This window comes from Macaca thibetana, chromosome 8, assembly GCF_024542745.1.
Source record: "Macaca thibetana thibetana isolate TM-01 chromosome 8, ASM2454274v1, whole genome shotgun sequence".
Lineage (NCBI taxonomy): Eukaryota > Metazoa > Chordata > Mammalia > Primates > Cercopithecidae > Macaca > Macaca thibetana.
In genome coordinates this window covers 22,073,803-22,089,769 of record NC_065585.1, presented here as the reverse complement: position 1 = coordinate 22,089,769, position 15,967 = coordinate 22,073,803, and the positions used below count along the sequence as shown (strand labels likewise).

Sequence of the window (15,967 nt, the reverse complement as noted above, 5' to 3'; positions counted from 1 at the left end):
ACTTCGACATTAAGACAGGAATGATCAAAATCCAAAGGCTCCCTTAAGCTAACAGTGACTGCCCTTAACCAACAAGGACACTTAGAAGATGAGTGCCAGCCCTCAGGAAAAGGCCAACACACTGACAGAGAGAAAAGAGAGATCAGAGTCATCTGGGTCAGGTTAAGGCTTCAAATGACACACTGAGCTCATTTCCTAAGCAATCCTTACGCCTAGCACCTAGATTTAATTCTGCACTCCCTGTGGGTCTCTCTGGCCGTGATGACATGGCAGGGGTTTCTCCTTCTCTCCAAATACATGTGAATTTGTACAAGTCACTGGGGAATTCCTCGGGGGAGAGAAAGCTAAATTTACATCTTCAATTAATCTTCCCAAGTGTTCTTGCCTGCCTTCACTCTGTACCAAGTCTCCTTTTGCCCAAATCACCCCAGTACTCATACCCATTAGCAGATTACACACTGCAGATAGAAGCTGCTTTGCTGCTCATTTTTTTTAAGTATTTTAATTTTGAGTCTGTTCTTTCCATTGTCTCTAACCTGTTCTAATATCCTGTTTCAGGGGATTATGATTCCCTTAGATGAACAACAAAAAAATCATTCAATGATCCTGGGAGACTTGGCCATTATTAGCTCTCTCCCTAAGCAGGACAAATTCCTACGCAGGCCAAATTTCAGTTCAGTGCAAGAAACACTTAAGCACCTGTATGTGGCAGGCCTGTGCTATGCACTGGGAAATAGCTGTAAATAAGCTGCAGTCCCTGTCCTGAGGATGGTTACAAACCATGGGAGGGATATTAAGCAAATGATCACAGGTGGGACAAGTGTCAAAGGCAGAGATCAGGGTGCCGGGGGCTATGTGAGGAGACATTTCACCTTGCCTGCAGGTCTAATAGACCTCTCCTTGATGAAATGACATTTAAACTGGGCCCTAAAGGCTGGTGATACAATCAAGAGAATTGCTTCTTCCTCACTGGGGCCTTCTGCAAAGCTGTTCCCATTTCAGGAAGACATCATATTTTAAAAGTTCATTTTCATTCAAGTTGATGGATTTGGAGCTCATAATGTTTTTTTCCACAGAAATATACTTGCGAATAGTGGCTAGGTTTCCAGGTTAGGATGCCAGCACCTAATTATCTACAATGGCTGCGGCACCAACAGCCAGAAATAGCATTTTACCCAGCTTGTGTGTGAAACACAGATCCAAGCCCTGGTCGCCAATGGAAACCCCTTCAAGAAAACCCTCCTCTTCCTCATTGAGTGCCAGGAATTCTCTGTCAGGGAGGTCCCTCCGATCCAGTCCCCAATCCCACTGCCTTGGTTTAAACCAACTCTTCCCTTAAACCTGCATCACAGCAACCAGTACAAAACGTGGTCGTCTTACCTCGTTTCTCCTCTTCCCAGCCTTCTCCCTCTACTCCCCAGAGGCAGCCAGCTACTTTTTTTGTTTTTTGTTTTGAGAGGAAGTTTCACTCTTATCACCCAGGCTGGAGTGCAATGGTGCGATCTCGGCTCACTGCAACCTCCGTCTTCTAGGTTCAAGCAATTTTCCTGCCTCAGCCTCCCGAGTAGCTGGGATTGCAGGCATCTGCCATCAGGCCCAGCTAAATTTTTGTGTTTTTAGTAGAGACAGGGTTTCGCCATGTTGGCCAGGCTGGTCTCGAACTCCTGACCTCAGGTGATTCACCCGCCTCGGCCTCCCAAAGTGCTGGAATTACAGGCGTGAGCCACCACACCTGGCTGCCAGCTACTTTTTTTTTTGGAGACAGAGTTTCACTCTGTCGCCCAGGCTGGAGTGCAGTGGCACTATCTCGGCTCACTGCAAGCTCCACCTCCTGGGTTCACGCCATCCTCCTGCCTCAGCCTCCCAGGTAGCTGGGACTACAGGTGCCCGCCACCACGCCCAGCTAATTTTTTTTTTTTTTTTTTTTTTTTTTATTTTTAGTAGAGATGGAGTTTCACCGTGTTAGCCAGGTTGGTCTCGATCGCCTGACCTTGTGATCTGCCCGCCTCGGCCTCCCAAAGTGCTGGGATTACAGGCATGAGCCACCGCACCTGGCCTGCCAGCTACTTTTTAAAGACCAAACATGAAGGCTTTTCAACGTTCCCCACTGCCCACAGATTGAAGTCCAAGCAATCACACACAAGTTTTCCTGATACAAGCCCCCATCTATCTTTCTAGCCCCTTTCCCTGCCACTCCCTGCCTGTATTCTACAGGTCCAGGCACACAGTTCTGTCTTCCCCAAAGGTCCTGCTCTTGCTGCTGCTGTTTCTAAATCCAGCTAGAATGAGTGACTTCCCCCATCTTGACCAGAACTCTCCATCAATCTTTCAAGACCTAGCCTCTCATCCAAGAAATTTACTTCCTTTTATTCTGGTAGTTTGGTGAAATTGTATTATAATGACTTGTTTGCTTATTCAACAAATATGAGTCCCTACAATGGGCCCAGCTGACTGCCTCAGTAGAAAGGACACGTCGTGAAGGCAGAGACGTTGTCTATTTGCATCTGCTTTGGCTTCCTTCACTGAAAAGCCGCAACAGAGGTCTCTACTCAGAGTTGGGTTCATATCCTGTCTTTGGCACCTTCTAGCTTATTTGTTTTGTTGTTGTTTTTTGTTTTTGTTTTTGTTTTGATACGGAGTTTTGCTCTTGTTGCCCAGACTGGAGTGCAATGGCACAATCTCAGCTCACCGCAACCTCCACCTCTCGGGTTCAAGTCATTCCCCTGCCTCAGCCTCCCGAATAGCTGGGATTACAGGTAAATGCCACCACGCACAGCTAATTTTTGTATTTTTAGTAGATACGGGGTTTCTCCATGTTGGTCAGGCTGGTCTCAAACTCCCAACCTCAGGAGGTCCACCCACCTCGGCCTCCCAAACAGCTGGGATTACAGACGTGAGCCACCACACCTGGTTGCTGCCTGATTTTAATCAAGAGATATGAAGCTTACGTTTCCTTATCTGGAAAACGGGGATAATACTATTTCACAAGTTTGTTTAAACGTAAGTTCCCAAATCCAAGTGAACATCAGAATCACTAGGAACCTCAAAAATACGTAGAATGGGAATGAGCCAAGATAACTGCATTTTTTTAAAAATCTCAAGTTTAATGCTTGTGTATAGCCAGATTTTAAAAACCGTAAGCTGGAGGCTTTTTCACAAAGTACCTGGCACATTACTGCTCAGTGCCCAGGTGTGCCCCTGAACATGGGGTTCCTACTGGAACAAGCAGAGCTGATGTGAGATAAGGGGACCATATAGGAAGGAGTCTAGGCTTAAACCACACATACAAATCATGGGAAAGGCTTGGCACCATGGCTCAGGCCTATAATCCCAGCACTTTGGGAGGCCGAGGCAGGTGGCTTGCCTGAGCTCAGGAGTTTGAGACCAGCCTGAGCAACATGGTGAAACTCCGTATCAACCAAAAATACAAAAAATTAGCCGAGTGTGGTGGCACACAGCTGTGGTCCCAGCTACTCAGCAGGCTGAGGTGGGAGGATCATTTGAACCTGGGAGGCAGAGGTTGCAGCGAGCTGAGATCATGCCACTGGACTCCAAGCTGGGTGACAGAGTGAGATCCCATCTCAAAAAAGAAAGAAAGGAGAGAGAGAGAGGGAGGGAGAGAGGCAGGGAGGGAGGGGGAGGGAGGGACAGGGAGGGAAAGTATGGAGGGAGGGAAGAGTATGAAGGACTGAAGAAAGAAGTAAACACGGGACATGGTATTTCTGGCCAATTTTGATCACCAGTCACTCTGGAAGGCGAACAAGTGAACTGCCAATAAACCCATTTGCTCAGCCCAGCCTTCTAAGATACAAACAGTATAAAGTCCAGAAAGGAGTAACTTCTTCCAAAGGTTAGTTATTCAGAGTGTTAAGTTACTGCTGAAAGTGTAAGAGGGGCAGGGACCTCAGAAACAGAGTTGGCAATAAACGAAGATGTTGGCAACTGCAACACTGCCTATTATTAGATCAGTGTCATTCAAAAGGTAGCTTAGAACACAGTGATACTGGCAACGTGTCCTTCTAAATAAGCAGGATCTTTTTCTATTGCTTCAGTATTTGCCCAGTAATAGAAAAGGGACATACATACAGCCTGATTCCTGTCACCTCACCTTGTGATGAGTGAAGTTGGCCTGCCGAAGGCCCAAGATACAGACTGGGAGTTCACCTTCGAGAAAAAAAAAAAAGGGGGGGGTCAGGAATGTCATGGCACTTGCTGTCTAGTCTGTGTGTGCCTCATGAGGAAATGGGATTAATCTAATTTTATAAAGTTCCAGGGCTCAGGTTCATAAGTAGAAGCTATAAAAATGCCATAAAGCATGCTACAAGCAGGTATGACTCCTCACTCAAAGTTAGGAAGCATCCTCCTTCATTAAAATGAAAACCCAGGAATTCTGCATCCAGAAATTAATCCAGCAAAAAATATTGGGTACTTCCTAAATGCTCTTCAAGAGATGACTGGTTACACAAATTATGTGATACCTAACAGACAGCAGAGCACGGACATGGAAACTTAACACAGACAACCTTCAAGTTGCACATTTTAATTTACAATTTTTACCAATAAAAAGAATTAGTTTACAAAAAGGGAAGTCCTTTATACAAAATAAGGATTTTTTTTTCCATTTGTAAAGAGAATCCACTGTCATGTTTTGCCTTGCCAAGTCAAAACTCAAATAGCTTGTTATTATTCCAGAAAGATAATCCAGACAAAATCAATAATGTCATCAGCTTCCTGACCATGTTTAAGAGGAATAACTTCATGAACATTTTGCCCTGAACTGAAGAGTTCTAAATACTTGTAAACCTTTAGGAAAAAACTGACTGCTCGCAGGCAGCTGACTGGTAAGATGGTACACCGGAGACTCCGGGTCACCCACCGTCAGAATATTCTTATACATACAGTGAGTCTGCACGCCTGTACAATGAGTGTACATGCAACATAATTGGAATAATGGCCTCTAAAATTTTACAAGTAAACTTTATTGTGGCCACAGATCAACAACAAAACATATGACAGTTAAGGGTCAAACTCTCCCCACCTATTTTATCATATAAATTAAATATGGAGAGGTACACACAAACTCTATTCAAAATGAGAAGCTGTTTGCCAACTCTCATTTCCTAGGATTAACACACATCACACTGTTTAAGAGCAGGGGAAAGAATAGGCATACTGTTAGAGCACAATGTTTCCTGAAAAGAAACTGATCAAAACGTTTGAAGCCTTTTTAGTTGCCTCAAAGTATGACGGCCACTCAATACTGCTCCTAACAGTCTGCTTTCAGATAACGTCAAAAAATAAAATAACTGTGTGAAAAGCCATGGCCTTCAAAAAACTTTATTTGGTTATGAGCCAAGCTCTGATAGGAAAAGCCCACCTATGAAAAAAAAGTTGTGGGTATTTAAGCTGGTTGATTCACAGAGCTTGTACATTCATGACTCAAAATAACAGACCCTCAAACCCAAATGATTCTAAAGCCATTTCAACCTTAAATCATGTTATTCCCTTAGCTGTGCTTATATTAACTTTAAAAAATGACCTCCGTGCAGAGAGGAGCTGCACCTTCCTCACAATTAACTGAAACATGACCAAAAAATGGGGGATAGGCAAAAAAATGACATTTAAATAGCGTATGAGGGTCTCTCCTCCTTTACTCAACGAACACATATCCAGAATGAGAATGAAATGGAATCAATGCCCAGGAGCCTCTCAAAGAGAGCATCTCCCTGTAGCCGACATGACCTGGATCCTCCTAACACAAAGCAACCCAACTACTCTGGGTACACAAAGCCAGTATGCCTTACATAAGAAACGCAAAGGGGTTGCATCCCCCATGGTTGAAACCTAACCCCTGCGTTAGACACAACTCCACTAGTCTTGATCACTTAACTCAGGAAAAAAACACCCAGCAATAACCCTCATATCTCATTAATATCATCTGTGGCCCTCACTGACTCAGTGGTACTTTTTCATGAAAACATCTGAAGAGGTGGCAAATGGTTACAACGGATGTCAGGTCGAAGCAATTCCAAAAGCTGAGAAAGCGCTTCATCCGCTGCTTCAGTCTTCTCCCCCTATTGCTACAGTTCTGCCACCAAAAGGGGAAGATTGCGTGAATATGATTGTTGTGATCAAGCCTTGGCAAAAGTCAATAAATAAGAGAGCCTGTCAAGGGCAGAACAATTTTATGGGCAACCTCTTCTAGTTGCACACGTGGGGGCTGGGAAAAGTGGGAGGGAGGCATGTGTGCAAGAAAGAGATAAGGGTCCTTTTGAGAAGCGTTTGGTGACCCAGCCCCAGCTCCCCAGCTCAATGCCAGCAGACGAGGACCCGCTAAAACCCATTATTCAGACGGAAAGGGGAGAAGAGAAGACACCAAAAAATGTAGTCAGTTTTGCAATTTGCACAGTTGGTATTTGTTCTTCACAGCAGTAAGGACTTGAATGAGAATCGGGAAACTTGTGGAACACTTGTATTTGTCTTCAGGATTTAAAAAACTTTGTCTCGTACTGAAAGACTACATTCAGTGTGGGTCAGGTCCAACAGTGTTAGCTAGAACGCAGTTGTTAAGCGCACCCAGCACTGGGAGAAAATGTGGCTTGAGAGGAGCGGCTGCCTGAGGCCGCCCCTTCACTGGTCTCCAAGTCGAAAGCCCTGGCCCCAGTTGTGTCTCCCGCCTCCGCCATTCTGATCAGCAGCTCGCCTCATGCTAGCAGGGGGCACACCAAATCCTGATACTCCTCCTCTCCTACTGGGCAGCCAGCGGTACCTGGTGCAGAAAGACGGGGACACAAAGGGAGAGAAGAGAACAAAGTCACTTCCACATAGTTATCTGACCTCCCTCTCCTGCTGTTCCCATGGCACTTGTCATGTTGAAGGCGATGAGGGACAATGTCTTATTTAACTTTGTGTTTTCAGTACTCAGCTCCATGACCTGACCACAGAAGGCATTCGTTTTTCATGTTTCTTAAATGTATTCAGATTTCAGCTAAATTCACACTCTGAACGTTTTTTTCTCCGCTTATAAAAGTAATCCATGCAGAACAGTATGGAAACAAAAATATTACACCCACAAGCCCAGCAACCAAAGAATGACTGATAGCATCTTGGTATATCTAAATACGGCTCAAACTGGATCAAAGGATACAAAATACATTCACTTTCAAAGGCCAAATCCACAGCCTGCGTGTTTGAGCCTTGCACAGCATTTCTAAAAGGCTCTCAGCTGAGCCCATCAAAGGAGACGGGGGAAGAAGGCTTTCTATGTTGGAAGTATGGGTATGTTTTAAAATGTATTCAGAATCTGCCTTCCAGGTACATTCTTCCCTTCTCACGGATGGTGGGAGAGCTGGGGCCCCAGAAGGTTACATGATTTCCCACCTTAAAATTAATAAACTAAGAGTTCACAGAACAGCTAAGAGAATTTAAACTCAAGCCTACACTCTCAGTAGTATTTTCCAACTATTTCCCATCCTTGACTCTTTTATTACTGAACTGAGAATGTGTTTAAACCTATTCCACTTAGCAGATCCTAATGTTTAAAATTTTGCTTGAAGGCAGAGAGGATGATCTGATACCTCTGCTTAAACCCTTCCTGGCAGCAAGAGTAAGTCATGACAAGTGACTTGTCCACAGCAGAAACCCTGAAGAGGACAGGCTTTATACTTGACCTCATACAAGAGCAGCTACTCTGTGAACTTACTCAGCGAGCATTACCTTACACCAGGTGCTGCCTGCTTATCAATTCATTTGATCTTCACAACAACCCCATGAGGTAGGCATTACTATTACTCCTGTTTTATAAACAAGAAAATTGAGCCAACACTGAGTGAAGCGCTTCAAAAGTGACAGGATTCCAACCCAGTGAGCCTGGCTCCAGAGCCTGCACCCTGCACTACTTGTTATACTACATGCCTCCTTCCTGGGAAGGGACAGCAGTCAGTGACTGGAGTCTGTTTACATCATACTCAATACCTTCATGCCTCTTCCCAAAACAGAAAACAACCCGCTTTTTTATTTATTTATTTTTATTTATTTATTTATTTATTTTGAGACGGAGTCTCACTCTGTCACCAGGCTGGAGTCAGTAGCACGATCTCAGCTCACTGCAACCTCCCCGTCCTGGGTTCAAGCGATTCTCCTGCCTCAGCCTCCCGAGTAGCTAGGATTACGGGCGCCCACCACCATGCCCAGCTAATTTTTGTATTTTTAGTAGAGCCAGCGTTTCACCATGTTGGCCAGGATGGTCTCGATCTCCTGACCTCGTGATCCGCCCCTGTTGGCCTCCCAAAATGCTGGGATTACCGGCGTGAGCAACCACGCCCGGCCAACAACCCCTTTTAAACACAAAATTTAATGTGTACAGGGAAGATATAAGTACTCTAAATGGAATGGAAAATGGTGATACAAATGTATCAGCATTCCATTTAGAAAGGTAGTTATACCTTCTTATACTCACCTCCTCCATTTTAAACAAATACAGCTTTACCATTAAATCAAAATGTATTTTCCAAGTGCTGGTTTCTCAACATCCATGCCTTCTGGTACAATAATATTCCTCCAAAGTACATGATAAAATAGAACACTTACAGAAGGCAATGCTAGGGCTGTCTTGCTTTGCTACTCACTCTAAGACAATATGGAAGCCATCTCCACTGATTAAGTAGATAGTGAAATTAAATGCAAATAATTAGTATAAAAAGATACCCAATTATACATAATCAACAAAAATGTATGGTAATTTCAAAGCAGTTATTGCTTTTGCAAGGAGCTATATTTTGTCATCTGATCTTTATGCAAAATTTAGCAGAAGGACTTCCACCAACAGAGAAAGTTCAAGTGGAAGGCAGGCTCCAGGGCTCTGCTGATTTTGCCACTAGAATCTTGTATCCTGTGTTGCCCACAACTGAGAAGTAGCTACAAGCCGTTAAGTTAGAATATGGCCATTTAAAGTAAAGTAACTGTTGGCTGCCCCCCAAAAGCACCAAGCTTTTTTTAATTGATGCATCTGCCATCCTACTTGATAAACCTAGATCAGAAAGCCAAACCTGCTGTTATTATGTCCTTTGATAATTAGAAACCAGATTGGTCATTTGTTTTTTTAGCCTGAAGGCAATTCAAGGCTCAGAAGAGAAACAAGTTTCCTTTTATTCTCTTAAAGAAAAACACACACACCACAACCACCAATATGGTATATCTCTGTAAATTACAGTTCACAATTTGAAAAGTCTTTGAAAAACATACCCCTACCCTATAAAAGGAGGGGGAGAAAGAGGAGGCCTGCTCAAGTTTTACTGCCCTCATTGATCCCTTAGAAGAATGACAGAACTGCAAAACATTAAAATTAGCAAGATGTGAAAGGGTTTGGTTTGTTTGTTTTTTTAAAGCTTTTAAATGCAAGCTATTACTGCATATCCCTGATATGAGATTAGGCGTGATTGTCAGGCAGGCTGTGACACCCAGATGGTGATTTAACTGGTCCCTTCTTCGACAGCCTTTTTGCCTCACTGACAGAACGGTCACATGACTATTACATGCTTCTATGTGTGTGCGCATCTCCTCTCAGCTCATCAAAATCCTGCTCTCCTACCCCCACCTTCAGGAATATGGCAGCTAGCTTTACTTATGGAGAACCCACTATGTGCTTCCCAACGGTGTATCTTACCTCATGCAGTCTTGTGAGACAGTGGTTTCCCCCACAACTTACAGACTTGCAGACTGAAACCTGGAGGCTTGATTAAGTGACTTTCCCAGTATAAAAACTGCTATCTGAGGGGACTGAGATTCAAACCCAAGTTTGTCTCAAAAATCAAAGCTGTTGCCCTTAGCATCCTACTTCAGTAAACCCTAAAAGCAGACAAAGAGCACAAACTCCCAGGGGGTTGGGACCATACAAACCTCAAGGCTCTCATTTTAACTCTGAACAGTCCTGTAAAATGGCTAATCCATAGTATTTAATATTAAAATGCTTAAAATTGCTGACTAACAAGCTAACTTACCCTTCCTTGGGCAAAATCATGGGTAAAAAACTGATGGGCCAAGAAAAGACACCCCACTATCCTGTGACTGCCCATTCCCCAGCCCACTGCTTCGTACTCTGGAGCTGCATCGGGTCCCTCGGCAGGCTCGGTGGGCTGAGAAGCCTCCTGTAATGCTGGAACCTAGCTGTCAGTGGTCCCTGGCTAAAAGAGTAACAAGAAGGCAATGGAGCCAAGGCTTTAATGCCTGACTTCCGGTGACTATGTGACGAGGATAAGTCATTTGTTGCCTTAGGTTACTCCATCAGATGGGGCACGGGGCTAAATCATACTCCTCATGGAGCTCTTATTAGGATGCATTAAGAACACAGGCACTAAAATGTTAGATGAGACAGGACAAAAACACTTACAAAAACTGAGGTGTGGATAGAAAATTTCTTCCTCCCAAGTCCATTGGGTATCTGAACATTAGGAAAAAATAAAGATGTCCAACCAGATTTCCAATAAGCTCATTGATTACCCTGCAAAGAGAGCCAAATGAGTTTAAAGACATTCAAGCAATATAGTGAAACGAACCAAGTTTTAACTAATATCATAAAGAAGAGAGCCTTCAAGGCAGACCATTTAGTCCCTGGGAGTCTGTGAGAGCTGACAATGAGCCCTTTTGTAGTCCGAGTGGCAAATGCATTCTGAGGGAGACGGGAAATCAGTCCTGCTGAACCAATGAGGCCCGCCACTTTTCAAGGCCAGCAGCCCCTCCGACATCTCTTTCAAGCACCAGCCCATCCTCAAAATATTGTTTTTGCTACTTCCTGCCTCAAGAGTTGGGGAAGTTGTAAAGCATGCTTCTGAATGCTTTCAGTCATGAATACTGTATTGATAAAATGTGGGCAAACATGAAGGCTACCAAGAGAGAAGCGTGGGAGTAAGGAAAAGAGGAACAATAAATGCCTGTTCCCCATTTCCTGGAACTATTAAGCACTTCTCTCTTGCCTCTTGTACCCTTGAGTGTAAGACACCACAGAGATCACTTAGGAAAGCTGACTTGCACCCTGAAATCAACGCTGACCTTCTTCAGTTTTCCCATGGCTTACACACAGGTCACCTCAAGAGTGTATAGATCTACTGTTACTATTACATATCCTGTTTGTCTTCACCTGCAACATGATTCCTGTCAGGGACAAATCAACACTTGCAACTACTTTAGACTTCGCCTTCCTGGCTGGAAGAGCAGCTTTACCAAGTTCAGAACATGCTTTTCTGAACAGTCCGCTCCATTCATTCTCTTCTCCCCAACAATATGCAGAAGAAGTCAGGATCACACAGAGCAAGTATGTCAGATACATGAAGAACCAGCACTATAAAAATCGATTGAAATATTAAAAAGTAGTTTTTAGTATAAGAAATGGGAGTTCTGGTGGGGTGCAGTGGCTCAAGCCTGCAATCCCAGCACTTTGGGAAGCCAAGGCGGGAGGATCATTTGAGGTCAGGAATTTGAGACCAGCCTGGGCAATATGGTGAAACCTCATCTCTACAAAAAATACAAAAATTAGCTGGGTGTGGTGGTGCACGCCTGTAATCCCAGCTACTCGGGAGGCTGAGGCATGAGAATTGCTTGAACCTGGGAAGCAGAGGTTGCAGTGAGCCAAGATCGTGCCACTGAACTTCAACCTCGGTGACAGAGCGAGACCCCATCTCAAAAAAAATAATAATAATAAGTAAATAAATAAACAGAAAATATGAAGAAATGGGAGTTCTTAGAGAAGCTCCATCTTAGTATCCTCCCTTTAAAATTCTGACTGGATGAATTAAAGGTATTCCTATGTCTAGTTCTAATTCCTGACCAATAGACTAGATATTTGACCCTGGTTGGCCAAAAGCTCTGTATTATCAGCTAGGCACGGTGGCTCACGCCTGTAATTCCAGCACTCTGGGAGGCCAAGGCAGGCAGATCATTTGAGGTTAGGAGTTTGAGAACAGCCTGGCAAACACAGTGAAAGCCCGTCTCTACTAAAAATAAAAAAAATAAAAAAAATAAAAAAATAGCCGGGCGTGGAGGCGGGTGCCTGTAATCCCAGCCACTCAGGAGGCTGAGGCAGGAGAATCGCTTGAACCATGAGGCAAAGGTTACAATGAACCAAGATCGCACCATTGCACTCCAGCCTGGGCGACAAAAGTGAAACTGCATCTCAAAAAAAAAAAAGTTCTATACTATGAAACCACTGGCAAAATTATATCCTATCTAAGAATCTGGATTTCTATGACTGATCGGCAGTCTCCAAGGCATTCTGGAAATGCCTTAAGAATATAAGACATAGTAATTTTATACATAGCTCTTAGAGGAGTCAACTCAGACAAAAATTAGGTCTCTGTCAATCTGAATAGTGAATCCAGAAATACATATTTATTCCTATACACACATAGGAACACACTGTGTGTAACAATAAGTTAACAAAATCGCAACCATTCAATGTTAAATGTGCTTAAAGCCCCGCAATCTAATCAATTCCATCGAAGTAAAATTATCCCATAAGTACAAGGTTCTAATGCATCAATGTTGGGATTCTTTAAAGTTGTATAAAGGTTAGAGAAAGATAAAAACTAATGGAAATTTCCCAAGGATTAGTTTCCAATTAAATAAATCTAATATCACTTACGAGCCTCCGATGATATAGTTGAATCCAAGGATAACCCAGGGTAAATAGCAGGCCTAGGATGGAATAAATATATGCAAATGTGAGTAGCCACACCTGACGAGGACACAGCTACTACTGGGACTAAAATGGGTAAGGATACACTGACAAGGGTTTTATATAAATCCTCTGGAAGGTCACTGCAAAATTTCTCAGATCAATCTAGCATTATTCCCACTATACTTAAACCTTCCTATCTAAAACTAGACTTACTTGTGTATTTGTAACTGGAAGGACACAGTACTTTGCCCACAGGTCTGCTGCAATACAGGCCCTGCTGAATTGCTATTAACAAACAGCTTCAAAAAGCAGATGAGTGTCCCACAGATGCTACTGAAAGCAAGGCCCATGAGAGAATCACACTAAGATTCCAGCCAACAAATTGTTACAAATAAAATAAACATACCCCATCTTTTCAAGTTCTTCTTTTATATATCTTGCAAAATTACTCTGAATTTTTATCTCATCACATATTGATATCTTAAACTAATACTGTCCCAAATAAGAAAGCTCTCCAGATGAACATTTGAGCCCCTTACCAAATCCAAGCCATCATATCAAGAGCTAAAGGAGTTGCAAGAAACTTCACAAACTAGGAAAGAGAGGGTTATACTTAAATAACTTTACAGCTACATGTGGTAAGTACTAAAGAGAAACACAAAGTATTGAAAAAGCCCAAAGGTAAGATGAATTATAGGCAGGAGACTCAGGAAATATGTTCAGTTCCAATTCAAATTAAGAATGGGTAGGATTTATACGAAAAAGAGAATCAAGATGTTACAGGTGGAAAACTGTGAAAGAATGTACAAAGAGAAGTTTTTGGGGGCAAAAACAGTCTGTTTCAGCTACAGTATAAAGCAAATAACAGGGAATGAGGGAGTGATAAGAACTGATTTGTAAAGGCAGGGTTTCACATGAGTTCTCTCTCCTTCTCTCTAACACAGACACATAAGATCACTCAGGGACATATCCCTGAGGGGCCTGAGGTAGAGAGGGAGTGAAGAAACAAAGGCCAGCAACAGACTCCAGGTTGGCTAATTAAATAGAGCTGGGATTGAGGAGGGCAGAAAGGGGCTTGCCTATGGTACACTGCTCTGCAGTGACCTCTTCTGGGTGAGTCAGAAAGTACATCTCTGGACTGAAGAGGGATTTCTGCAAAGACAAATGAAAAGGACACTTCCAATCAAGGTAAAGTACCTTAAATCGTGTTCCAAACCAAAATGATACAATCATGTCTCTGTTCAGCTGGGCCCAGACATAAAGTACTGACATGATCAGAGGAATCATCAGCAACTGCAAAAGAAGTCGACATGTAAAAACCAAGCTCCAGAGGCACGTAAAACCGTGTACATCTACTATGCTTTTTACCCCTCCTCTTCACAACAATCCTCACCTGGGTAAAGGGAAACTCAACCGATCAGAACTATAAATTGATCCTATTATTTATCATACAACGAATACTACAAAAGCCTATAATAAAATACAACAAAACTACATCATTTTAGATGGATTCAGAAATGTAAGAGTCAAGCTCTGTTATTTACAAAAAGCAACAAAGCATTACCATATAATCTCAATTTTTAAAAAACATCCATATACATGCCTAGAAATACTAGACAACCATTACCGTCACATGCCTAGAAAATACCAGACAACCATTATTGTCAATGTTCAAACACCAAAAAGAGGCCAGAAATGAGCAAGGAAAGCAATGATTTAGATAACTCATGTAAGAGCTTCAAAGATTTAGCTGACTTAAGATCTTCAAAATAAAACAGCTGTAGGCCAGGCACAGTGGCTCACGCCTGTAATCCTAGCACTTTGGGAGGCCAAGACAGGCAGATCATGAGGTCAGGAGTTCAAGACCAGCCTGACCAACATGGTGAAATCCCATCTCTACTAAAAATACAAAAATTAGCCGGGCGTGGTGTCACGCATCTGTAATCCCAGCTACTTGGGAAGCTGAGGCAGGAGAATCGCTTGAATCCGGGAGGCGGAGGCTGCAGTGAGCCGAGATCGAGCCACTGCACTCCAGCCTGGGCAACAGAGCAAGACTCTGTCTCAAAAATAAACAAATAAATAAAACAGTTGTAATTCTATAATTTCAAAATACCACGTAATTAACCCCATAGTTAATGCAATTTCAACTTCTGACAAAGGCCACTAACAGTATATATATATTTTATTATACTTGAAGTTCTAGGGTACATGTGCACAACGTGCAGGTTTGTTACATATGTATACATGTGCCATGTTGGTGTGCTGTACCCATTAACTCGTCATTTACATTAGGTATATCTCCTAATGTTCTCCCTCCCCGGTCCCTCCCCACAATAGGACCTGGTATGTGATGATCCCCTTCCTGTGTCCAAGTGATCTCATTGTTCAATTCCCACCTATGAGTGAGAACATGCGGAATTTGGTTTTCTGTTCTTGCGATAGTTTGCTGAGAATGGTTTCCAGCTGCATCCATGTCCCTACAAAGGACACGAACTCATCCATTTTTATGGCTGCATAGTATTCCATGGTGTATATGTGCCACATTTTCTTAATCCAGTCTGTCACTGATGGACAACTGGGTTGATTCCAAGTCTTTGCTATTGTGAATAGTGCTGCAATAAACATACGTGTGCATGTGTCTTTATAGCAGCATGACTTATAATCCTTTGGGTATATCCCCAGTAGTGGGGTGGCTGGGTCATATGGTATTTCTAGTTCTAGATCCTTAAGCAATCGCCACACTGTTTTCCACAATGGTTGAACTAGTTTACAATCCCACCAACAGTGTAAAAGTGTTCCTATTTCTCCACATCCTCTCCAGCACCTGTTGTTTCCTGATTTTTTTAATGATTGCCATTCTAACCGGTGTGAGATGGTATCTCATTGTGGTTTTGATTTGCATTTCTCTGATGGCGACTGATGATTTGAAACATATAAAAGGGCAAATAGATAGTTTACAGGGACACTTACCTGCATATCCATTGTCAAGCCAGTAATCTTGGTTTGTAAAGTTAAAGATCAGACATAAAAGAAGCATTCTGTACCTAGTCAAGACTGATGTGTTTATTTTCCCCCCACTTAAAAGTTCACTTGGCCAGGTGTAATTTGGCTTATGCCTGTAATCTCTGTACTTTGGAAGGCCAAGATGGGAGGATTGCTTGAGGCCAGGAGTTCCAAACCAGCCTGGGCAACACAGCAAGACCCCATCTCTAATTTATATACATAGTTTTATAATTAAAAAAATTTTTAAGTTAATTCCAGTGTTCTGAAGGAAAATACTTTTCTATAGTTCAGACT

The 15,967-nt window shown here is 42.8% G+C and overlaps 1 protein-coding gene across 1 annotated transcript in view; it reads right to left on the bottom strand.

The window, feature by feature from the left end:
• Positions 1 to 4,524: 4,524 nt before the first annotated feature.
• Positions 4,525 to 15,967, bottom strand: part of DERL1 (derlin 1) — a 29,878-nt gene continuing 18,435 nt past the window's right edge. Inside the window, exons 4-8 of the mRNA XM_050801531.1 lie at positions 15,641 to 15,667; positions 13,868 to 13,963; positions 12,635 to 12,687; positions 10,388 to 10,498; positions 4,525 to 6,769 (exon numbers count right to left, since the gene is read on the bottom strand). Coding sequence (XP_050657488.1) covers positions 6,631 to 6,769; positions 10,388 to 10,498; positions 12,635 to 12,687; positions 13,868 to 13,963; positions 15,641 to 15,667 — 426 coding nt within the window. The 3' untranslated portion in view covers positions 4,525 to 6,630. The remainder of the gene's footprint in view (positions 6,770 to 10,387; positions 10,499 to 12,634; positions 12,688 to 13,867; positions 13,964 to 15,640; positions 15,668 to 15,967) is intronic.